Consider the following 24623-nt stretch of genomic DNA (forward strand, 5'->3'; position numbering starts at 1 on the left):
CAACATCCAAATCAAGCCACAGCCTCAACAGACTTGTTGAACTCAGCACTGAACTCATAGTCAATATATCCCTTAGGATCCTTAGGGATATAAAAGGTATCCCGATCATAAGGCACCAACGGAATCCCCTCCTTAACCCGGAACGGCAAATCCGGATTCGAAATAAACGGACGTCCAATGCCAATAACAGCATCATAATCCTTATATTTCACATCCACCGCCTGAACCGCCGATTCAGCCACATACCCACCAGCAATGATAACCGGCGAAGCCTTCCCATAAGCCCGCAAAAAGAAATCCAACCGATCATCCTGCTCCACATCCGCATTCCCCGCAATCCGCGATTCAACCAAATGCACATAAGCCAATCCCATCGGCACCAACTGCCTAGCCAAATACTCAAACTGCGGCTTGGGATCAACCATCCTCATCCCCTGGAACGGACTCCAAGGACTAAACCGAATCCCCGTCCGATCCGCACCAACAGCATCAACCACGGCGCGCGCAATCTCAATCGCAAACCTCGCCCGCCCCTCCACGCTGCCCCCCACGCATCCGTGCGCGTGTTGCACGTATCCTGGATAAACTGATCAATCAGATACCCATTCGCAGCGTGGATCTCGACGCCGTCGAAGCCCGCGGCGATGGCATTGCGCGCGGCCTGCGCGTAGTCGGCGATCCAGTCGCGGATCTCGGACTCGGAGAGGGCTCGCGGGACAGGCGCGTCCGGGCTGACGGGCGTGGCGCTGCTGGAGATTATCTCGTCGCCGCTGCTGGCTTTGAGGAAGTCGGGGTTGGCGACGCGGCCGAGCCCCCACAGCTGCAGGTAGATGTGGCTGCCCTTGGCGTGCACTGCGTCGGTGACTTCTTTCCAGGCGGCTATCTGGGCGTCGTTGTAGATGCCCGGCACGTTGGGGAAGCCGCCGGCGCGGGCGGAGATTAGGGTTGCTTCGCTGATGAGGAGCGTGCCGGGGACTGAGCCGCGCTGGGCGTAGTAGTCTTTCACGATGGGGAGGGGGGCGTGGTTGTCGTCGATGCGGAAGCGGGTCATTGGGGCCATGGCGATGCGGTTGGAGAGCTCCATGCGGCCGACGGTGAGGGGGGTGAAGAGTTTGGTCATTTTGGTGGTGAATTGATGGTATATAGGTGTAGATGCCGATTGTAGGCTTATGGGATTCTTTTTTACAATCTACGTGGTTAGGGTTGCATCTTTATATGCATTGCGATCCCCTCGATTTGTAAGTTGCTAGAATCTTCAGCATTGACAAGCAGAGTGGAGTCGTCGTTTCCAAGATCTCGACAGTCCGCGAGAATCACGACATTTGACAGGCTCCTGGGCTGTGCTGGAGCTTCCAAGGTTCCAAAAGGTTCCCTCGGGGCAATTAATAATACTCAGTGGGTCCAGCGGCATTGGAGCGAGATCTATTCCGTACATGTGGTGTAGAGATTTCAGAGTAGGGTCGTAGTACGTCATCACTGAGATTTCTTCAAGGGAAGCTGAAGGTAACATTCAGAGCTACATACCTATGTGCTACTATGTAGGGAATCACATCGGAACTTGGACAAAGGCAAACCTCGCTGAAACGCCCTCTGGCCCAGCCATGAACTATACTGGTCGGACAAACACTGATTCCTGGTATCATAACGGATCGAAGAACGCTGAAAACAAACACAAAATGGAGGGGGAAAAATCAATATCATCGTTCCAGGCGAGCAGCAGTAGTTTCAAGCTGTGCGTTAAAAGCCCGAATCTGATTCAAGAGACCGCCTTGGGCTCCCGGGGCTCGGGAACTCACGTCGGCAAGGCTGCGGAGCATGAATTCAATATCTGTAGAAGAATCCGCAGTAGAAGCAGGACGTTGCTGGTTGCGTTCAAGCGCCAGCTCAAGACTGTGAAGGGAATTGCTGATCGTGTTCCGTGACTAGAGGTCGTTGTTAGTAATGTTCTCGACAGCAATATTGCAGGAAGAACTCACCGATTTCGTCTTTTCCTCTTCCATGTGTTTGCTGCGTACTGCGTCCATCTGCAAAGCTATGTTCTCACGTTCCCGACGAACCCGATAGAGATGACTCCGTAGATCCATCATCTCTCGCTTGGTTTTCTTCAATTGCATGCCAAGGACAAAGTTGCTATCGAGCATCCCGCTGAGGTCCATGAGACGACTTTCCAGCTCTGAGCCAAATGCTTCAACGGCTTTTCTCTTGCGTGACCACTCTGCACGTCGCGTAGCATTTGCCTCATTCGCAATGCCATCCTTCAGCGTATTGAGTGTCTTCTCCAGTGTCTCAAGGCAAATCTGGCTCAACACGTCAGCTGGGTTGACACCGCCGCGGTTGGGCATTTTGCTCCTCTGCTGCGTGGTGAGTTCATCGGCGGATTCTTGCTCATCGTCAGACCCGTTGGCCACATCCGCTGAGCCACCCAGAGAATTGAAATTGGCGAGACGGTAAACAGTGACTGGAACTGTTTCCCCACGAGGCTCTCGAGGCTTCCGCCGAGGTTGCTCTTGAGTAGGTTCGGTTTCTGCCTGGAGTTCTGTTTCGGGTTCGGGCTCTGGTTCGGCCTCCGGCTCCGTTGCGCGCTTGGCCTTTTTCCCAGGTCTGCCGCGTTGCGACTTTGATGCGGTGGGTTCTGAATCAGGCACTGGCTGGTTTTCTGTCGTAGCTTCGGTTTCAGGGTCGGTTTCAGGTTCCACTACCTGTCGAGCTCTTTTCCCGGGTTTGGCACGAGCAGCAGATTCTAGTTCGGGCTCTTGTCGATCTTCTGCCACAGACTCGGGTTCGGTCTCAGCTGGGAGTTTGGTTTTCTTCGCAGGTCTGCCGCGAGCCTTCGGTGCCGCAGACTCTACCTCAGGTTCGGGCTGATCTACCGTTGCAGGCTCGGGCTCGGGCTCGAGCTCAGGTTCAGGTTCAGGTTCTGCAGCACGTTTGGTCTTCTTCGCAGGTCTGCCGCGAGCCTTCGGTGCCGCAGACTCTGCCTCAGGTTCGGGCTCGGGCTCGGGCTCGGGTTCAGGTTCTGCAGCGCGTTTGGTCTTCTTCCCAGGTCTGCCTCGTTGGGGTTTGATTGATGTAGGTTCCACCGCAGTTTCCAGCGGATCTGATATTGGAGCCTCAGGCTCCACCGCTTGTTTCGGTTTTTTCCCAGGTCTACCACGTTGTGGCTTAGGTACTGCGGCTTCCAACACAGGCTCCGGCCTATCTGCCGTGGCAGACTCGGACTCGGGCTCTGGTTCGGATTCATTGATGCGTTTATCCTTCTTCCCGGGCCTACCTCGTTGTGGTTTGGTTCCCGTAGGTTCTGCCGCAGGTTCCGGCTGATCTGACTTTGCAGGCTCAGGCTCAGGCTCCACTGCTTGTTTCGGCTTTTTCCCAGGTCTACCACGCTGTGGCTTGGGTACTGCAGTCTCTACCACATCCGGCTTATCGGCAATTGCTGATGTTGGCATTCGGTCCCGACGGGGCCCCGAAGAGGACTTGGCGAGGTTTGGTACACGTTCAGGTGAAGGCTTGTCGGCTTCGGTAGTTTCAACGGCTTTCTTGTCGAGTGAGGGTCTACTGCGAGGCCCTTTGGTCTTTGGGGCTATCTGAAGCTCAGTTGCTACCTGCTCGTCTTGTGTTTCGGTTGCAATTTCCCCCAGAGATTCCTCGACAGTCGGTTCCTGAGCATTGTTTGTGATGGATTTGTGCCCTGGACGCCCCCTAGGCTTTTTCACCTTCAAAGGGGGCCCTTGAGATGTCTGAATTTCTTGCTCTGGTCCATCCCCTCTTGATTCAGGGAAATCCTCAGTCACCTCAACATCATCACCGGCAGTTGGCGCATGGCTGGGCTTAAGAGCCTCGGCAGAGCTATCGCGTTGCGGTGAGGCGTTTGTGGCAGATTCATTTGCCCGAACTGCAGGTGAAGCAAGATCTGGGGCAGCCAGCTGATTCTGACTATTTGTTTCATTCCGTTCGTCGAGTTGTGATGGTGATTGAGTGTTATGCCGTTTTTGATGTAGTTGCTCTGTGTTTGCAAGCTGCTGAGCCCCAGCCTGAGTTTTAGGTGATGCCACTGGTGCCTGTGGTCCATTGGTCACTGCGGGTGCAGGTATTGGAGATGCGTCTTGAATCAGTTGCTTTTCAGTGTCTCGTCTTGCTGGTGCATTGCTATTAGACCCGTCTTCCACTGGGTGTCGGGGTTTAATGGTGTCTTGGACTGGTGAGATTTGAGGTTGTGGAGATCCATTCATAGGTACTTCTGATGGGGTAGGCACATCTGTGTTTGGAGGTTCATGGGTGTGGGAAGTTTGCGACACTGTGCTACTTGCACCGTTATTGACGGGTCGTGAATTGCCATTCTCAGTCTGCCCGCCATTCCGACGAGAAGGAGTATCTTCTGTTCCATCGATGGGACCTTGAAAGTAATTAGCAAAAGTTCTGCGTCATTGCAACATGCTGCTCTCTAACATACCGATCTTTCTTCTTTTGTTGCTTCGCGTTTGTTCGGTTCTATCATCTGAGGAGGGCACATCATATGTCGAGGGCCTCTGTGGAAGCTTATTACGCGCGCTTCCAGGTGTGCGCACAAATCCTTGAGCTTGCGACCCCGGTTGCGATATCTTCAAAGGTTGTGGTGTTGCGTTCGGCGCGGTCTCTGTTTGCCGTAAATTCTGAGCTTCCGGGACAATAGCAAGCGGCGCAGGCGCGGGCGCAGCTGATTCAGGTACTGGGCTCCCAAATGAGAATCCAAAATTAACTTCTTTTGCCTTGCGTGTCCTACACCAGTGTGTTAGCTTCCATGTTATCGTTTCGCGGGGTATAGGTAGGGCGCGTACCCAGCTCCACGCTGCCGCATTTGCTGCCGCTCCTCTCGCGCTGTCAATGGTTAGTATTTCCACAAAACATGAATAGACAGTATCAGGCCACACCACATACTGGCTTCCATTTTAGAGGAACGGCGTCGAAAAAGACGCGTCGTGGTGATGGTTGAGGAGTAAAGAGGCCCCATAGCGGTCGGAGCCAAGGCGATCGGAGCCGCTCCATTTTTGCCGATTTCTCCGCGCTCTCAACTACTTTCAACGCTGTTACATTCTCGATTATTGACGATCAGTTCTTCAACATGGGTTGGTTCTGGGGAAATAACAACAATGATCCTGTCCAGAAGCTCGATCCGGGTCTCCGTGAATATCTCGAACAGGAAAAGCCCGACAAATATGTACCTGGCCCCGATGTGAAGACGCCCTCGACGCCCGCGCAATCACCTGAATCTGAATCCTCCGAGCCCTCGAAACCTAAAGTTCCTGCGGCATCACTCTACCAAGATGGCCGTTATGCTGATCTGTGGAAAACCTACAAGCCGCTAATGGAGACCGATGAGAGTTCCGGAGTCCGCGGGGCCTCGCGAGTGATCGAAAAGCACAAGGAGCGCGGCGATACGGTGCAGCGGGCAGCAATGGAAAACTGTGCCTTGGAACATGAAGCTCTCACATATTGCTTCAAGACCGGCAATTGGCGCAAGCAAATTGAAGCCCGGCTGACCATGTGCTCAGCGGAGAATGCTACCTTTTCGCGATGCTTCATGACCCAAACTGTGAGTGAATGCTAATTCAGAGCTATTTACCATGGCAATTCTAATATATGCCATTCCAAACAGAAATTTCTCCAAGCTCTTGGTTACGCAGCTAGCTTCGAATATGACGCCGAAAAAGAGGAGCGCATCCAGATGCAGGGCGACAAGCTCTATCACCAGATGCTAGACTATGAAAAGCGAGTCGAGGATGCGAAGGCTGCTGGAATTGAGCCACCGCCTCTCACATCACTCTTCAACCCAGAGAAGCAGTCACAACCTCCGACCCGAGGCCTTGAGATTCCAGGAGGAGAGGCCATCCCGGAAGGGCTGAAACCATCCAAGCCTCTACAAAAGCTCACACCACATGAACGGGAGCTGGAGATTCGGGCACACTATGCGCAAATCGAGCAGCAAAAACTTTATGTGGAGGAGGCTGGGCCCTTCATGAAGTCCCACAGCGATGCTCGGCAGAAGCGACAGGAGAAAGCTGTCAGCTGGTTTGGAGAAACTATCGGCAAGTGGGTGTCGTAGATGGAGAAGCCTGTCTCCCTTGTATTTACTATTTTGATTTGCAAAAGGCGACTGGAGAGGCGTTGGGGTTTCTTTGAACGGTGCATTTGTATAGTGAGCTCTCTCTCTGGTAGGAAGAAACAGTAACCCAAGTCAACTCTTCCTTTAATGTCCTTATCAATATCTTCTCCCTTTTCCCATTGATCGTTCTTTTGCTTTGAAATTGTTTCAACTTGGCGCTTACTCTGCATATACGGAGTAGTAGAACCCTCATAGGCAACAGATACCCGAGTACACCAAGTGTCCAAATCATCATATGAACAGTTTTAGGTACTCTGAATTCGGCTTTGAAACATCGCCTCGTAGATATATATAATGTCAAGTTGAACGACCAGAATGCAGCCCATCGCAGGCCCGTGGTATGTAATGCGAGTCACAAGGCCTATCTAATCGCCGGTCGCGTTCTCCCGCGCAAACAACTCGAAGCATCATCGCAGAATCACGACTCTTCCTTAACATTTCACTCCCCTTGCTCGCTTTTTCACCCCTCACTGCCCCTATCGCATTATTTTATCTTCTTCTTCTGGTTCCGCTGGGCTTCCTCCTATCGTCTTGACTAGCCAAAGTACTGAATCCCCTCCAATTACAATTTCCTAGTCCATAGGATATCGCCTGGTACAGGGACCTGGCTGATCATTGGACTCGGAAATCCTCTCCTGGGCCCAAGATCCCTCTACTCGCAATCAGTGGTGCTCAACAATAGCTTGTTGAGCTGCGGCGCTCGCCATGAAGGCCACCCCGTTGCTCATCTCATGGCACAACGACAATGCCCCTATCTACTCTGTGCATTTTGATCCCAATGGCAAGGGCCGCTTAGCTACTGCTGGAAAGCAAGTACTGCCTGTCCTTGTAAAGCGCTGAATAGTCTACTAACTGGTTTCTCTTTAGTGACAATAACGTCCGAGTATGAACCCGCCCTCCATCGTCCTTCGCACACTCTGGTCTGACATGATATACAGCTCTGGAAAGTCGAGTCTACCGGGGAGGAAAGAAAAGTCACTTATCTGAGTACTCTGATAAAACATACGCAGGCCGTCAATGTGGTTCGGTTTAGTCCAAAAGGTAGGTTCTCCGGCAGGATAGCACAGAACTGCGAGTCTGACAGATGCAGGTGAGATGCTGGCGTCTGCTGGGGATGATGGAAACGTTTTACTCTGGGTACCTTCAGAGCTCCAAACACAAGCTGGGCTTGGGGAAGACCGCTCAGATGATAAAGAGACCTGGCGAGTGAAGCACATGTGTCGCTCATCCGGCGCCGAGATCTACGACCTGGCCTGGTCTCCCGATGGAGTTTTTATCATTACTGGCAGCATGGATAACATCGCCAGGATTTACAACGCGCAAACTGGTCGGTTATTCTTGGTTCAATTTTCTCCCAGCTTGATAAGCTGACATCTGCAATCTACAGGGCAAATGGTACGACAGATCGCTGAGCATTCTCACTATGTTCAGGGTGTAGCATGGGATCCGCTGAATGAGTTCGTCGCGACTCAGTCATCTGACCGATCTGTTCATATTTATACCTTGAAAACCAAGGACGGACAATTCACATTGACACCGCACGGGAAGGTTCTCAAGATGGATCTGCCTGCAAAACGGATCGCCTCCAGCAGTCCTGCGCCTCCAGACATGGCTAGCCGGTCTCAACCAAGCGCCGGGAACTCTATGGCGATTGCCTCGCCTGCTCCTTCGACTCCAGGGACACCAATGGCTTCCAATCTACCCATGGACCCTCCCCCAGTCTCACACAGTCGGCGATCTTCTTTTGGCTCATCTCCTTCGATTAGGCGATCTGCATCTCCTGCCCCATCTCTCCCATTGCCTGCCGTTAAACCACTAGAGGTTTCCTCTCCAAGTCTTGGTGGCCTTGGGGTCAAGAATGCCAGCATCTATGCCAACGAAACGTTCACATCTTTCTTCAGACGACTGACTTTCGCTCCTGATGGAAGTTTGTTGTTTACACCGGCTGGTCAATTCAAAACCACTCACTTATCAGCCACGGACTCGACAAAGACGACGGACGAAATCACCAACACAGTTTACGTCTATACTCGGGCTGGTTTCAACAAACCCCCGATCTCCCATCTCCCAGGTCACAAGAAGCCATCTGTAGCTGTCAAATGCTCGCCGGTGTTTTATACGTTGAAGCAGGATATTCAATCTGCGAAAAATATCACCCTTGATACTTCTTCGAGCGAAGAGATGTTCCCGTCCCTCCCAGATCCTGTGGTTTCGGCAAATTCATCCCTCGCCAACCAGCCCCAAATGGACCCTCCATCCGCGACGCTGGTCGAGCCATCAAAACCCCAGCCATCTTCAAAGCCAGCTGAGAACGGCGGCAGTGAAGCAAACCAGAGCTCAGCGCCCGTCTTTGCACTTCCGTATCGCATTGTATATGCCGTCGCCACTCAAGATGCTGTTCTGGTATATGACACACAACAACAAACTCCGTTGTGCATTGTGAGCAATTTGCATTTTGCTACCTTTACTGACTTGACTTGGTGCGTACTGTTCTATCATCTCCTTCCCCGCGCCTACATATAGTTCTCTAACACACCCCAGGTCTGCCGATGGGTTAACATTGATAATGAGTTCCTCTGATGGCTTCTGCTCCACACTCTCGTTCGCACCTGGCGAGCTGGGTCAAACTTATACAGGACCAACATCTGGGGCTCAAAGCACCACAAACTCGAATACCCCTACGACGAATGTCACACCTCTGCCAACTCCAACACATGCCGCATCTCCACATGTGCCATCTCCAATCAAGACCACGTATGCGTCAGCAAGTAATACAGGGTCCGCGCCGCCAGGCAGTCCCGCGCGTTCCACCTCTGCCTGTTCAGTTGCAACTCAATCTTCTACGCAGCCAACTCCAGCAGGTGTTGTGAACAACCCCACACCCACACTCGGGACTGTTCCATCAGTAACGGTAGCCCACTCTGCGCAACCACCCACGCTTCCACTGACAACCCCACCACAAACACCTGTGTCGAGCGCCCCACCAAACGGGCCCGCCACAACGGGTGGTAGCGTTCTAGGAAAACGTGATGTGCCACCCGGGTCTGAAAAGGGGGGCAAGGATGATTCAAACGCTGAAGTGCAGCAACCGAAGAGACGCCGCATTGCGCCGACTCTCATCTCAGCCTGTACGGATGGGTCCTCATCGAAGGACAAGTCGTAGAATGAGGCTTTGCGGAGTGTTTGGCCTCATTCGCCCTTCGGCCTCGGCATACAAGGCATAGAATGAGATGTTGTTTTGCCAGATGTCGGTTCTTATGATTCATGTTTTTCTAATCATTGTGCTATATCCTCCTCGTTTCCTATGTTCTGCACTTGCACTGTCGTTGTTTTATTGATAACAATCGGGCCTATGGTGGATGGAGTTGTGACAGTTGGTCTATCTTCTCATGTTTATTGATTCCCTTGATCTATGCATGCATTGCATAAGAATAAAGAATGAAAATGTACGATCTCCACGCTCTGACTAGAAGATATGAAGATGCTCTCAAGCAATGCTGTTATAGCCATGGAAAATTTCGACTCTACGAAGAGATCAGACACAAGAAGCCTTGGAAAAGTCCCTAAGACCTGAGAAGAAGTCATGAATGTTCCCTATAAACACACGTTCTTGTATGCACTGCTGCCTTAAGAACCCAAATAACCATGTGAAGTCGTGTTCCTCTGCTCCGTGCTCCTTCGCTCTTCAATGGACACACCCCGTATAGTAATACAGAAATAACAATAACGCATCACGAACCTCACACCGAATAAACTATTTATTGTTATCTCTGAACGCGAGACCAGACAGTACGTCCAAAGTATCCACAAGCGAACAATTAGGCGGCAATACAGCCCTCGCCTCGGTAGCATGCGTGCCGGTTGTCACGGTAATGACCTCGAGTCGTTTCCCAAATGGACACAAGTCAAAACGAGCCGCAACTGGAGCATCGGCCAGTTCATGCGCCCATCGAAACAGTGCCTCGTCGCTACGCGAGCTCCCAACTGCGAATATAAACTCGGGATATCGAGCGTTTGGGAGATGGTCCAGAACATAGCCGGCAGCTCTTCCAGTTCCAAGGGAAGCATGCGGTGGCTCAACCTTCACAGATGTTGGCTCACGGACGACGTGGAAATCCGCTCGTCCACGAGCACCGTTGATCTGATCTGCTAGTTCCGAGGCCTGGCGAGCGGCTACTTCGGGGTCTTGTGCGCCGTTGTAATGGAATGTTAAGGAGCAGCGGCGCTCTTCGATCGTACTGCCTTCGGTTCGCTCGTTGAAATATTCCATCATCTTTTGGATACCAGGACGCCATCTCATGGTGCTTCTGGGTACGAATGGGATCCAAATTGCCATGTCAGGTTCTTTTAGGAAACAGCCATTTTCGACGATGAATCCAAGCTCCTCGGGAATATTTTGAAGGGACTTTTGGAGCTGTTCTACGCTTCGATTACTGAGTATGTATAAGATGTTGTTGCGGTCTTCGATGAGGGCGTATAGAGATGCAAATGCTTTTGTTGAGACGACAAATCCCTCTGTACCGAGATCTGGTCCAAAAATCGTATCATCGCTCAAAAAGAAGATCCGAGTTCTGGCGGCGAGATATGAAATTCTCAATTCATGAAATGAAAGAGGAGAGATGCGGTTTGGCCGACGCACTGTTTGAAGAGTGCAGGCTCTTGTGAGGGAGTATTGCAGGCTCTTGTGCCATTCAACAGCATTGTAGCGAGATTGACAATCTAACAGAAAATCCCAATTACGCTTTTGGTCCATTGGTGACATTTCGAGTGCGGTTCTGATTGCATCAGCACATTGCTTATAATCCCATGGATTGACTAGAAGATTATGACCGCAGAAGACGGAGGCGCTACCCACAAATTCACTCAAAATCAGTGAGCCATGTTGGTGGGAAGTGAGAGCTCCATCTTGACAATGAATAAAATCATGGCTAGTCAAGTTCATTCCTTCACGCAGATTGGTGGCCATAAAAATATCAGCAACACTGAGAAGCGCGATGAATTGTGAGTGACAGATGTCTTGTTGTAGGAGCACCAAGGGCTGGTGGGTGATATTCGCATATGTTGCATTTATCCTCAGTGCAATTTTCGACACCTGTGACTCTAGCTCTGGTGTTTCGGATGAAGAAGACATCACTTGAATTAAGACAACCTGTAGAAAACAGATCAGTGGCAGTCAAATATGATACAAAGATATTATCCACGTACGTGCTCTCTCCACACTGGATGGGTCTCCAGAAAAAGTTCATATGCCAAAAGCTTTTGTTTGATCCCTCCAGGTGCATCTAAGCGGTCTCGTGCGACGATGAGATGTTTTCCATGATAATTAAGATTGATACTGTGTATCCAACCTTTCACCTCAGTGGATTGGCGTAAAAGCCGAAGTGACATGGTGTCAATTCCCATTGGATAAGACAAAACACTGACGAAACGGCTATTGAGATAGACTTGAGTGGCGGAGACCTCCAATCTTCGCAGCCGACTGCAGGATTGAAGAAAGTGATTGCAATATTCCTCTGTCTGAAATCCAACCAAATCGGCGCCTAGAAGTCCATCTAACAGCTGGTCACGTTTAGCCAAACATCGGAAGATTTCAGAGGAAGGAAACGGAGTGTGCAAAAAGAATCCAATCTCAGCCTGGGGCAGCCTTTCTCTCAAAATACCAGGGAGAATCAATAGGTGATAGTCATGAACCCATATCTTGTCACCTGGCTTCCAGTGCTCAATGATTGTTTCCGCGAATGCCTGGTTGAGCTTGAGATATTGAACCCAAGAGTAACCATCGTATTCAGTATGCCGAGGACCATCTTGTATCTGGTAATGGAGAGCTGGCCAAAGTACCGCACGACAGTAATGGGTGTAATGGCCCTCAAACTCATTGTCACTCACAACTACAGCCAAGGAGTCATACCCATCCTCGAGTGCCGCAGCTACTTCTGCCCTGGTAGCATCTGCCAATGTATCGGTGGGCATGCCGAGAGTTCCCACCCACATCTTTTCATCGAGCAAGCTTGATTTTTCAGCAGCATGGATAGCATTGTATAGACCTCCGTGGCCTTGCTCAGCGGCCTTGACTACCCATTCAGTGGCAGGGAGGGAGACCCGTGGACTGCCATAGTTTTTCATACCGTATAAATCCTGTGTTCCATCCAGGGACAAAGTTCTTCTCTGGCTCTGTTGTCGTCCTCGGCTGCTCAGATTGGACGGCGTTGGCGGGCCAGTTGCTCTGGATCGCGGCTGGTTAAATCTCCGACTACGGCCCCAAGGAATGGCACGTGGCTCGCTAGGGCCATGTAACATTCGATCATTGGCAATTGGAATCTCATCTGATACTTTCCAGGTATAACCTTTGAATATCGTCTCGTGTGCTGTCGTGGCTCCAGGTGTCAAAGGGAGAGAGCCCATGGAAGCAATTTGAGGATGACTATCCGACGGGTAACCAAAAATAGATCCAGGACCATCGACATGTGCATGGCTAGATGAGATCTCTGGTTTTTCCTGTCTGGTTCTCGTTGCTTTGAAACTAATAGTGTATGGGAGGAACCTACTATATGTCAGATTTGTTCCCTCTTCCAGTATCGGAGCGACTCACAACGACGCAATGAAGACCGTCATTGTACCGAATAGCAATTCAATGCAGTATCTGAGGAAGAATTGGAAAAACTTCGGGTCTTAGTCTGTGATGCAGAACAACAAAAGTGGAGGAATTGAAAATGCTAACATCCATGTTCTGGAAGCGGAAGGAACGATAGCTATAAACACTGCCCCTACCCCAGGTATCTCAATCTACATGTATCCAGATGCTGTTCTGTACGTCCAGGTAGTTTGAACTAGGCCTAAGGGGTCCTGAAGTTGGTTTGAATTTGATGCAATGGAAAGGTTACATGTCTGGTGCTCAGTTGCATCTCCAGTGACTGCATACAAATTATATATCTCCAAAGGTTCTTTTTTTTCTCACTTCTTCTTCTTCTTCTTTTTTTTTTTTTGGCAAAGACTCCCTTGTAATGAGTGATCGGTCAAGTCATTTTGCCTAGGAATCTACTTCATGGACTGCTCAATCATATTACAGTACCGTGAAGGTGAATGCTACCTGTTGCTATTAGGTGTGTGGAGGTTGGCCCTCCACCATGCTAAATGACTTGAGGTACACCGTACATATCACATTAACCACAATTACCATGACGGTTACTGGCTATAATGTCCAAGCTGCTATAGATAATGAAATATCCCCGGGCTGATCCGTAACTAACTTGAAATTAAACTATGACTTCAAGCACACATGTTGAATTCAAGTACTCCGTATGTGTTGGGAAGCTTTTTGTCTACGGAGGATTACCTGGAAGCCCCAAGTCCACTAGTGAATCTATGATCCCTTGGCGATGCGATGAAAAGTAAATCAAGAGATGGGAGAGCGGACCTCGCGACTATTGATATTAGTTCCACAAGCTATTGTAAGAGACTCACAAACTCGCACCAGAGATCATATCTGAGCATGTCGATCCAATAGCTTGAGTTAAAGGACTTTCTTGAGACGGTCACGACAACCAGGCTTTTCTAGTGGAAAACCAAGAAAAATCTTACGAATAGGGTACAACGTAGGTACAACTACAGTGCACCGATTTCGAGATATGGAGTAGAACCTTGCTTTGGCTCTTGACGAAGTTCTATCTCCAAACATCATCTATTTGTGTAGTCTTGGGCCTATGCTCAGGCAAAAAGGTTTAGTAGGATGCGCTCAAAGTACTCTATGGAGCGGTCGATGATGGCTATATCGGCAATACGTACTCTGTATTCAAGGATGTGCAGGGATCTGCATATAGATCATCGCCTGCACATCAATTGAAGTGGATATCTTGGACTACAGTATGGAGTACTCCATACATAACATTACCTGAAATCAAGTATCTTAAGTGGCGTCGTATTGATATTCTTCAATTCCTGCTGTGAGTGTATGTTTCCATGCCTCTGCTGGTATCTTGGGATAATGAAACCTCCATACAAGCGGTGAGGTCATCCTGAGGTATGAGCTGTCGGGATCGAATGGGCCAGTGACCAAGCAGCAGGATTTCAAATTCTCAAAAGCTTACGACACAGAGTGGATGGACGATGACGCACTCCAGTCAACGCTATTATCTGATCACCTGTCGGAATCATTTCCAAGCCCGGGAGCCGAAAAAAAGAACGCATGGGGTACGTGATTTCATGTCAACGCAAGACCAAGCTCAAGAAGTCAGGTGCACAAGCCATCTCCACCGCGTGCGTGTCCCCCCTTCTTGGCTTGGAACAGCACGCGTCCGCGCTTCCAAGGTTGTTTTGAGGGATACCGCCACTCTCACAGTGTCCCTGTGATTGCCAGAATTGCCGAAGACGAAGAGGGACACGCATATATTGAACAGGCGTTGACGCGTGGACATCCGATGCACCGTCAGGGGCATGTGCCCATGCATTCAGGGCCAAGCTCACAGCATAAGCAGTGTCTTAGTTTAATATCACTCAAGCACTCAGGAGAGAGATGGGGTCTTGGCATTTGGCGGATAATTGGTCCGCTCGGCTCGTTGAGCCCGAATTGCTTTGGGCTTTGGGTTTCTGCACAGCTGAGTTTCCCCCTTTGTTGATGGGACATGCCAACTCTCTATCACTTGGTGCTCAGTGCCTTGCGTGGTGCGTGAGAATCGCATTTAGCTTGTTTTTGGTACCTACCTGCAATCATGTTCATTATCCGCGGGCTCTGATATCCATGACTCCGTATTGTCGAGTCAACGAGAAAGAACATTGACGAAGGTGAAAAACGAGACCGAAAAATCAAAACAAAAATGATCAGCTTGGAAAAATACCAGCCTCGTACAAGACCCGGTTTTTTACGTGACTGGTTTTGCGCCAACCGAGCTAAGCATCGAGACACCTCTCGGCATCGGAACGATGTATAGGGGCGGAATACCTTCATGTAAACAATGGAATCTTACAATTCTTGGTTGATATGACGGAGCGTCTTTTGCTTATATTCGTTCGATCTAAACTATGATAACCTCATTTCGATCGCACAGCCACTCAGGATAGCCTTCGAATATCTATTACTGGGCCCAAACGCGGCTCAGAAGATGAAACGGCGGTGGCTGATCGGTTTCCCCGGATAGAACGCCTGGACAGTACCTGATCCCCTGAGTCGGGCCATAGATTGCAGGGCTGAATCTCGGAGCTCGTGAAATTGCAAGTAATAGGGCCATGATTGACATTCCGTCAGCGTACCCCCATCTATGTATTCTGTATCCCCCAATGTTGATGTGATTGGTACACCAGGCCCCGACTGAATATCTTTAGAAAACGCTTTTCCAACCCCCTGATTCCAATCCAAGTCAGTTCATTGGATCAATATACGGAGTACGTATGCTGGGGACAAGGGTAGATCGACCCTGAGCCATGGAACAGATGTATGTTGTATACTCCAATGGGCCGGCCTGGACATGAACCGCTAGCGTTCGTTCCCGAGTGCAACTATTGGACCCTCATTGTTTTTCAGCGCCTTGTCGGGTCCGGTAACTCAAGTGGGCCACGATGGACAATGGCAGAACACGGACATTCCTATGTCGGATGCATATGTATTATTTCCATCTCCATACAACGTAGTCTGAATGATTATGGAGTACGGAGTACACTGTATAGACCCATCTATCCAGGATCAAGATCGGTATATGCATCTCACCTTCGCATTCCTATCGTGAAGAATGGGCGATAAAGTGTCCCACGCACTGAGATCTGATGTTGCATGGGACATTCATACCGATGTATTCCACGGAGTACGGAGGACTCCGTCGAGAAGACCCAAGATGCCAAGGCTTTCCCCCCTTCATAGTCACGCTAGACCGGATTGGGCTGTCAGCACCGCCTCAAGCGGCTTAGAGGGGAGGCTCTAGCCCCCGATTCCAAATGCCAAGACGGACGCTTGCGCGTCTCCAGCCTTGACATGGAAAACGGAGAGAGGTGAGCTTTCGTAGACCATGGCCGCGCGTATGTGACCTGATACCCCTTCATAATTCTTTGGATTTTTGGATTTTGCTTTTCCCTTTATATACCGACAGTTCACGAACTTTGATCGTCTGATTTCGAACGTAGTGATCTGCCCTGTTGTACCCAACCCGGACTATCATATTGACGACAAGGCTGTTGGTACATCCATGAGCCACGTAATCCTTCGTCATAACCAGTGTGGTAGGGTCATACACCATTTGATCAGTAGTCAATCGGAAGGGATAGCTAAAGACCCGAGTAAATATGCCCAAGAAAAGAAAGGAAAAAAAACCCCCATACATACAGAGAGAAGCCTTCAAGCCATTAAAGTATAGACAGCGCCAAGAGGCAACTAGCAACGATCCATGAATCTGGAAGCGGACGTTACGTGTTCACGGGAGGACGAGGCAGTCAAAAATACGCAAAAATACCGAAATTACGGGGAAAAAGGGTCTTTGCTGGACCTTTTTTTCGTTTCGCACACGCGGCTTGGCCGCGGGGCCCGTGATTGGGGCGAGATGCTGACGACGCTCGTAATACTGCGTACGCTCCAGCTTGCACTCTCGGTCTTGGGCTCTCTCTCTCTCCAAGGAGTCGCTCTTTCTTTCCTTCCTGAATTTCTAGTGATCTTCAAGTGCTACGTCAACTCGAGCGTGGCAGTCCCTTCTTTACTACGCTCCGTCTGTGGTCTCCCTTTCTTACCTTCCTCCTCCCCAATCCGCCTCGGGTCAAATTCACATCTTTCGCCCAACCGTTTCGACATCGACTCATTCTGGATCTCAACACAAATCATCTTGGAAGTCTGCCGTGACTTCCTCATCGACTATGGCGGACGGCAGACAACGGGCGGCCCAGCCTGCCTCGAAGGACTACGACGCCTCCTCTCTCACTCACGAATTTGAACAGCTGATGCGCACCAAACGATTCAACCGCCTTCAAGAACAATCTCGCTCACGTACTCAATCATCGTCACCGTCCCCAATGTCGAGTTCATCAATTCCGCCTCCCTCGCGAGCTCCTCCACCACCCCCTTCGTTTGGCGCCCCTGCCGCCGTTCCCTCTCCAACACTATCAACGACCTCATCGGCACTACGCGGTCTCCCCATCATGCCATCGCCTCCGCAAGATGCAGCATCTCTAAAGTTCTTCAATTTACTGAAGGGTCTATCGGTCACACCAACCAAATACGAAAATCCCGGCCTCCTGGATGAGGCTTTGTGCGTCATTCCTCTTGATCGGTTGTATTCAGAAGCCGAGGAGGAATCCCAAATCATGCAAGCTCAGGCTGCCAGCGTCTCCGGGAAGGCGGAATGGGGCTACCAAGATTGTGTGATCCGAGCATTGCTAAGGTATGTTGGCACCCCTTTGATGGCCTAGACTCATTTCGCCCTTGCTCACATAGCTTGTCCTCCAATTAGATGGTTTAAGGGATCCTTCTTCCAATTCGTTAACAATCCGCCGTGTTCAACCTGTCACATGCCCACGATCGCTCAAGGCATGACTCCCCCGACCCCCGATGAAACCGCCCGGGGCGCATCCCGAGTTGAGCTGTACCGTTGTTCCGACATTAGCTGTGCCGCCGATGAGCGATTCCCGCGTTATTCCGATGTGTGGCAGCTACTGCAATCTCGACGAGGTAGAGTTGGCGAATGGGCGAACTGCTTCAGTATGTTCTGCCGCGCCGTTGGAGCACGAGTTCGTTGGGTTTGGAACTCCGAAGATTACGTTTGGACTGAGGTGTACTCGGAACACCAGCGACGATGGGTTCATGTTGATGCCTGCGAGGGCGCCTGGGACCAACCTCGTCTATACACAGAAGGATGGCAACGCAAGATCTCATACTGTGTTGCTTTCTCTATCGACGGTGCGACCGATGTGACCCGCCGCTACGTCCGCAGCTTCTCTCGACACGGAAGCCCTCGCACCCGCGCCCCGGAAGAAGTCGTTCTCTGGACGATACACGAGATTCGACGCAAGCGCCGCGAAAACATGTCGAAAACTGATCAGCGCCGCTTGATCAAGGAGGATGAGCGCGAAGAGAAGGAACTTCGCTGCTACATGGCATCTGCTCTGGCAGCAGAGATCAACAACATGCTTCCGCGAAGCCTTACCGGTCGTCCCGAGGACCAGAAACACCCAGGCGCTCGCCAAGATGCCCCGACAGAGTTGCTTGGCGCTCGAAGCCATGGTCACTCGGGCCCTGACCGTTCTCCCGAAGGACGGTAAACTTTTGCTGGTTACCTGGCATCACCTTTCTTCTCTGGCTCGAGAGATCTCATTTTAGCCGTATCCACCTATCGAACAATCGCGCGATCTGTACAGCGAAAGCTCCCTTTCACATTCGGAGGATTCGTTGGTCGCAGCGACGTTCGACAAATTGCTATACGGCGCGGCGCCGGCCTTGGAACACGGCCACTGCGGTCGCGCCGGGCTCCCTGCCCATGTCGCTTTTTCCGAAGCCTCAGTTTCGAAAATACAGAACATGCTATATCGACAACGATTCAAGTATGCGCGACTGCAAAATCAGATGAGCAGGCCTCCGGTTTGCAACTCCACCATCTTACAATCACCACTTGGGCACTTGTTCACACTCTGATCACCGACTCGGACAACTTTCCCGAACCAACTCCACACAATATTTGTTCATTGTCTTACTATCTGAGATACCACATCTGGAGCCAGACTTCTTTTCTGAGCATCTTGCACTTAATTTGGGTTACAAGGAGATTTTCACCAATTTCTCTGAGCATGGTTCTGCACGGCGCCCATGGGTGACGATCTTTCCATCTTTCTCTACTTTTTCTTCTCTAATACTTTTGGGAACTGCCCGACGGGACATGTTGTACGAGTCACGGATGCAGTTTTTCTTCTACGATTTCTACTTTTGCATGTTCTGGCAGGATCGCCAGTTCGATCTTTTGCTTTTCTTTCATTGCCCATATACCTGACCTTGAAAGGTCCATCTCCTTTGATGTTTGCTGATCCTACTTTACTTTCTTCAGTGGACTCGTACCACTTCAATACCAACATATACACCCTTTTTTTCCGTTTGGATATTTTCTCTCGATACCGTAAAATACTAGCTAGTCAGGCCAGTTTGATTATGATGTGCGATCTTCCCCGCGCTCCTAGCGCCTAGCCCCATCCTGTGGACCCCGAGTTCAGGTTTTCTTTTCTTTTTTTTCTCGCCCCTGGCGACATCACACATACATAATTTTCCGCAGCCTCTGGATGTGGAATGGAATAAGATGAAATCTAATGACACCATATCAAGGTGATGTCAATGGCCAATCCATTCCAAGCTTCTAAGGTAAGGCACGGGCACCGGTGGGTTTTATTTATAGTTGGCTCAGGCTCCTTCTGGTGGGTCCAGGGTCTCACTCGAGTTAGGGCTAGGGCGAACAGTAGGAGTATGTATAGGGGTAATACTCCATACGCGATCATAAGAAAAGATATTCTGAGCCAAGAATACCGGCTCGGAAGCAGTCATTTATGCTGATGTCTCGGTATGTCATTTACATGTACGCAGTATACCCCGTACTCTTGACATACAACATAGGATACCTACATATATACTGATGCCTACACAAACCAGTCGATCCCCGAGTATGCACGAAGAGAAAAATATGTTGCAAGATACACGGGAAGAATCGTCGGTACTCTTCCGATCCCAAGTATGTAGATCTGCAACGGTGTCTTACTCTGCAAGCCCAAACATGTAACGTGCATATCCCACTCGGCAAAGATTGATAAACAAGGAGTCAGTGACGACTTGATAACGTCTAGAACAGACGATCATTGCAAAATCTCGTCACAAAATGTCAATCACGCCATTGCGGATCATTGCTTCCAGCTTAAGCATACCTCAACTCTCACACCGCTGATATCCAGCAGTCTATCCCTCTCCGCCGAAGATCATCCCCCATCCGGTCCAGTTCACGCAAATAATACGACTGTCCCTGAAGCCGGAGCTCCCAGCTACCCATAGACCCGGGTACCACAGGGGGAGCAGAATATCTCATCTTCGACAGCCCACTGCGGGGCGACAATGGACAACCATCAAACGAAGAAAGAGATCCCCGTGAAGACCCCAGACTCCCACAGGATTCCTCATCAGAGCTGAAGCTGCCAGCAGAGTCTTCAAACCCAAAGTCCCCATCCCCGCCATCCAATTCCTGATAATCCACACCCCGTCGTCGACCCCAATCCCGCCTCTGTCCGGGTGGTCGAATAACCATACCCTTGAGCGGCTCCAAGAATCCCACTAGTTTCTCAACCGGCTCACGGAACCAATTGCTCTCCAGCACGAGCACGAACGATCGCAGTGACGTCAGCCGCTCCAGCGCGAGACACGTCTCGATCCACTGCGCCCGGCCGGCGGATACGTATACTGCGCGCACGGAATCTTTGCTGGGTAGCCAATGGCCCGGGAAAGACCAGCGCAGCTCGACGGTGCGGATGCGTTCCAAGTGCTCTTGTGGGATGGTGGGGAGCAGGTAGGGCAGGGTCCAGGGGTTGCTGAACTCCAGTGTTGGCAGGGTATAAAGCAGAGGTATGGATTCGTGGTATCTGGGTTGGGATTAGTACTTCGCGAGCAAGAGGTCGGATATATGTAAGTTCTTTGAGGAGTTGTGGGGAACGGGCATTGAATGATGGATACGGGTAGTGTCTTTTTTTCTTTTGTTTGTTCCATACATCTGCCGACAAGTCAACACCAGGCCCAGTAGCTTAACCTTATTCCTGACGCGCAGGAGATCTCCTTCCCTCGCTGGCTGCGAGATGCCTGTGCCGTGGCAGATCTCGCAGAATAGCGTGCTGCTTTGCCGGGTGTGGTACGACGGGGAGGGTCTTGATTTTGTCTCTGCGCTGAGCGGACATGGACATACTATATGCCCGAGTCGCTGCTTGCTGCGCTGGATTATGTGTATTCGTTGGTCTGCCAAAACGAATTCCCAGATCATGAGCCGAAGCTCCGATGATAACCGGGCCAGCAGTTGGCTTTGGAGCTGAGGCTCGGAGACTGGTATTATTTGCTGCCGCAGGAGAGGAAGGGGTTTATTGCCTGTTTTTTTGGGTCAGTGTCTGGTTTGCGGAGTATAAACCAGAAAAGGGGGCCTCAATGGTGAAAGCTCGAAGATACAACAAAGTAAAAGTAAAGAGAACAGTGCTAGGATGGAGTGGTAGCTTACTTTGATACCGCTGTACTAGCACATCCTCCCACGAAAAGACACCCTGTTTAATGCGAGTCATTGCCGAGTATTAGAGCAGTGCTTTTCTGCTTGAATTAAAATTTGTGTCGAGCAGCATTGGCAGCGAGAGTGGCTCCTAAATAGTGCCAATGTAAACTGTCCTGCTGATCAGGCTCTCGGGCACAACCACAGACTGCATGGAGTTCCCGTCAATCCGAACGGTCAGTGCCCAGGGGTAAGAGATCCGGAAATTTGGATGATTTTACAAAGAGTCGGTGAGAATGCTAGAGATAGAGAGAACTATAAGTTGAGCTATTTAGCTAGTTCCAGCTATCTACAGCATAAGTCGACAAAGCTGAAGATAAGAAATTGCGGAGACAAGAAAATAACTCGGTTCCACCCGGGCTGATTCTAGATTTAGATTTTTGCTTTCTCGGAACCGCCCCGATACCCGTGAACCAACCTTGGTTCATCCATACTCTGTTTCTACGGTACATCGGTGTATTAGAACTCGGGATGAAGGGATAAAACCTTGGAGGAGTACATACTATTCATTCGAGATCAGTAAAGTTTGACTTATTTCCCCCTTATGTCGACTTTTAATATCCCATACCAATAACCTCGTGACCTCATAAATAACCGAGGGCCCAGTCTTGATCGTGCTAGTACCCATACCCCACTCCAGCTTCAACCAAGAGTGTTAACCGGACACGCGACCTGCAAGCCTCGTGACAACATAGTCAGCCCAGCCGGCTGCAGCCGGTCTACAGAGGCCTCCGCCGGCAAAGTGCCAACATAGGCATTGAAGTTGTAGATGCCGCAGATGCACGTGTCGGCAATATCCCTCAAGCTCGTGCCGGACAAAGCATCAATAGTCTGGCCACCGCGAGTAACCGTGAAACTTTGCTTGCCCACACCCATTGGCACCGAGTGCGGCCAGATCCCCTCGCGCGCCTGGTAGGTCTCGACATGATTGCCTGATTGCACGCGCACAGTTGCAGGCGTCTTTAGCATCGTGACGATGAACACCTCGTCTTTCATCGTGTCGGCGCCATCAGGGCGGCCGCGGAAAAAGTTTCCGCTGGCGTTGTTGGGATTCCCTTGCATTGTTGTGTCGGTTGCATCGCAATTGACGCTTTTTAGAGTTGGCCGGTACCAGTATACCAGCTTTTCTTCTTCGAGGAAGTTGATCGGCAACTTCGAGCCTGCTTTATAGGCCGCGATGAAGGGCTTTGCCATATCGAGCCAACCGTTGTGTGGCCTATATCCCCTGTGAGTTGGATGCTGTTGTGCGTCATCAAGGTTTACTTACATGTCCATCACCCATTTTGAGGCACCGTCGTCTGTGTGCGGTGACGATAGTGGCCCAATATAGTGCGACTCGCCATAATCGTTCCAGGTGATAATCTCCACAAAGCGAGGACTGAGATCGAGGATCTCTCTCCATCGGTTATACCAGAGAAGATCAGAGGGGAATACCCAGTTTTTGCTGTAAGAGACCTCACCACCGAAATGTGTCGAGAACCAAGCCGAAATAGCTATCTATCAATGAGCAAACATGTACGAAGAACGATACGAACATTCTTACTCACGCGCAATGTATGGTTTTCCCTGCAGAGCATTCTGATAAGCTCGATCGCCATCTGCAACAGACACACTCTGCCCAGGAGTCGGAGCCTTATTATTCCCATTGCTGTTCCAAGCCATCCAATTCAGAGCACCCTGGACATTACCGAAGTCACCCTGACCTGGATGGAAATTCGGCGCAAAGAAGATATCACTGCCAGCCGCTGATCTGATTGCCCCAATATCGACACCATCGCCTGCGAAAGATGATACAAAGACTCTGCCATCGACCTTGAGCTGCGCGGGAAGACTCGCATAACGTGCAATCTTGGCCCCGACTTCGCTGCCCTGGGTGGGACGCCACCAATTAAAATCGAAAGAGATAAACACTTTCATGCCATTGTCCGCGGCAGATTGATAAGCATAGCCCAGCTGGGTGTCGGTGTAAGGGTCTGTGCCGATGTTCAATGCAAAGGCATCAATACCTGCCTTCTTGGCACGTTTCATGTCATCATCATAATCCCTGGGGCTTTGGCGATTGCTGACGATGCCAATCTGGATTGTTTCGAGTTAGTGTGTGTATTGAGAAAAAAATTGAATTAATCGAAAAAGAGAATATATATGTACCATGAAATGACAGAAAACCAGCTTATTCCCTATATTTTCCTCCGAAATGCATGGGGACACCATGTTGGTAGTGTAATCGACTGGGGTTGGCGAAGCTACTGTGAAAGGGAGCAGGCCAACCAGGGCTGCAAGTAGTGGGTAAAACATGCTTTTGTGAGCGGTGAAGAGATCCTAGTGCCAGCCTAGATATGTCTCCACGCTTTAAATGCAATATTGGAAATTAAAGGAATGAAGAGGATATTCAGCCTCGATGAATGAACAGAAGGACGAGAAAGAAGTTAAACGGGATAGTATGAGGAAGTAGTCTTGATATAGGCTTTTGTAGTTTGTTTAACAATGTCATATTGTTTTAGATTTAGATTCGCCTTTTATACACAGCATTGACTGTGGACAATACAACAATCAATTGGACCTTGAAGCCTCCGACGTGCACATGCCAACTGCTGTCTTCCATAGAAAATACAGCAGACCCTGCTGATGACCCCACTACTACTGTATCATCTTGTCAGACGAGGGTATTCGGCGCTTAATATCTGACTTGAGTAGGAAGCCGAAAGATCTGCTGGCAAGTCCCAGGGCAGGGGCAAGCGGCGACGAGTATCAGGGTGCCGGATTGGTTCAGTGTCTTCAATAGCTCAGCGGCTAACATGATATGTTCCAAGTTCAGCCTTTTATGACTAGTTTTACGAAAATTCAAGTGTTGAATATTACGTATAAAAACAATGTAGCGATGTCGCCCTGCAAAGGACATGTGCGGTTTGAGGATCCTGGCATGCGCGTGGAACTGCCAGATGCCCTCATCAAGGAAATGTACCCTGAATGTAGGCGTCAAGGATATCTGCCGAGCATCAGCTGATAGAAATCCGGGGAAACCGATGATAGAAACCCGATTGATGGGTGTCTGCGATGAAATCTGGCATGTGTCTGGACCAGACTGGTGATTTGGATGTCTGCTACAATCCTACCACACAAAAGGGAGGAAAGCTCCAAGGCCCTAGGTGAACATGTACCATTTGATATATCGACCAATATGCCAAAATACTCTATTCATGGGGTTTACGATTTTAATTATCAGATTCGCTATTCCATGCATGTTGTTA

The 24623-nt window shown here is 50.2% G+C and overlaps 8 protein-coding genes across 8 annotated transcripts; 3 read left to right on the plus strand and 5 right to left on the minus strand.

The window, feature by feature from the left end:
- Window positions 1–11: 11 nt before the first annotated feature.
- N7457_009140 (alkene reductase) lies at window positions 12–1120 on the minus strand (the record flags this gene model as incomplete). Its single annotated transcript, XM_057180183.1, has 2 exons — window positions 12–540; window positions 603–1120. The coding sequence occupies 2 exons, from the start codon at window positions 1118–1120 to the stop codon at window positions 12–14; spliced, it is 1047 nt and encodes a 348-aa protein (XP_057028569.1).
- A 577-nt stretch (window positions 1121–1697) lies between these two features.
- N7457_009141 (uncharacterized protein) lies at window positions 1698–4987 on the minus strand (the record flags this gene model as incomplete). The annotated part of the gene is made up of 6 exons (XM_057180184.1): window positions 1698–1730; window positions 1797–1922; window positions 1977–4393; window positions 4451–4755; window positions 4815–4854; window positions 4915–4987. 6 exons carry the CDS (start codon window positions 4985–4987, stop codon window positions 1698–1700), a joined length of 2994 nt encoding a protein of 997 aa, XP_057028570.1.
- A 111-nt stretch (window positions 4988–5098) lies between these two features.
- Window positions 5099–6079, plus strand: N7457_009142 (uncharacterized protein; the record flags this gene model as incomplete). The annotated part of the gene is made up of 2 exons (XM_057180185.1): window positions 5099–5569; window positions 5633–6079. 2 exons carry the CDS (start codon window positions 5099–5101, stop codon window positions 6077–6079), a joined length of 918 nt encoding a protein of 305 aa, XP_057028571.1.
- A 765-nt stretch (window positions 6080–6844) lies between these two features.
- Window positions 6845–9302, plus strand: N7457_009143 (uncharacterized protein; the record flags this gene model as incomplete). The annotated part of the gene is made up of 5 exons (XM_057180186.1): window positions 6845–6967; window positions 7078–7180; window positions 7230–7466; window positions 7527–8619; window positions 8681–9302. 5 exons carry the CDS (start codon window positions 6845–6847, stop codon window positions 9300–9302), a joined length of 2178 nt encoding a protein of 725 aa, XP_057028572.1.
- Window positions 9303–9893: 591 nt separating this feature from the next.
- Window positions 9894–12751, minus strand: N7457_009144 (trehalose-6-phosphate synthase; the record flags this gene model as incomplete). Its single annotated transcript, XM_057180187.1, has 3 exons — window positions 9894–11288; window positions 11345–12680; window positions 12729–12751. The coding sequence occupies 3 exons, from the start codon at window positions 12749–12751 to the stop codon at window positions 9894–9896; spliced, it is 2754 nt and encodes a 917-aa protein (XP_057028573.1).
- A 4215-nt stretch (window positions 12752–16966) lies between these two features.
- On the plus strand, window positions 16967–18367 carry png1 (peptide-N4-(N-acetyl-beta-glucosaminyl)asparagine amidase; the record flags this gene model as incomplete). The annotated part of the gene is made up of 2 exons (XM_057180188.1): window positions 16967–17490; window positions 17560–18367. 2 exons carry the CDS (start codon window positions 16967–16969, stop codon window positions 18365–18367), a joined length of 1332 nt encoding a protein of 443 aa, XP_057028574.1.
- A 1646-nt stretch (window positions 18368–20013) lies between these two features.
- On the minus strand, window positions 20014–21391 carry N7457_009146 (uncharacterized protein; the record flags this gene model as incomplete). Its single annotated transcript, XM_057180189.1, has 3 exons — window positions 20014–20710; window positions 20837–21203; window positions 21331–21391. 3 exons carry the CDS (start codon window positions 21389–21391, stop codon window positions 20014–20016), a joined length of 1125 nt encoding a protein of 374 aa, XP_057028575.1.
- Window positions 21392–22017: 626 nt separating this feature from the next.
- N7457_009147 (glycoside hydrolase family 71 protein) lies at window positions 22018–23670 on the minus strand (the record flags this gene model as incomplete). The annotated part of the gene is made up of 4 exons (XM_057180190.1): window positions 22018–22591; window positions 22643–22868; window positions 22923–23451; window positions 23524–23670. The coding sequence occupies 4 exons, from the start codon at window positions 23668–23670 to the stop codon at window positions 22018–22020; spliced, it is 1476 nt and encodes a 491-aa protein (XP_057028576.1).
- Between the last annotated feature and the right edge of the window lie 953 nt (window positions 23671–24623).

This window comes from Penicillium paradoxum, assembly GCF_028828445.1.
Source record: "Penicillium paradoxum strain IBT 22861 chromosome Unknown utg000007l_segment0_segment0, whole genome shotgun sequence".
Classification (NCBI taxonomy): Eukaryota; Fungi; Ascomycota; class Eurotiomycetes; order Eurotiales; family Aspergillaceae; genus Penicillium; species Penicillium paradoxum.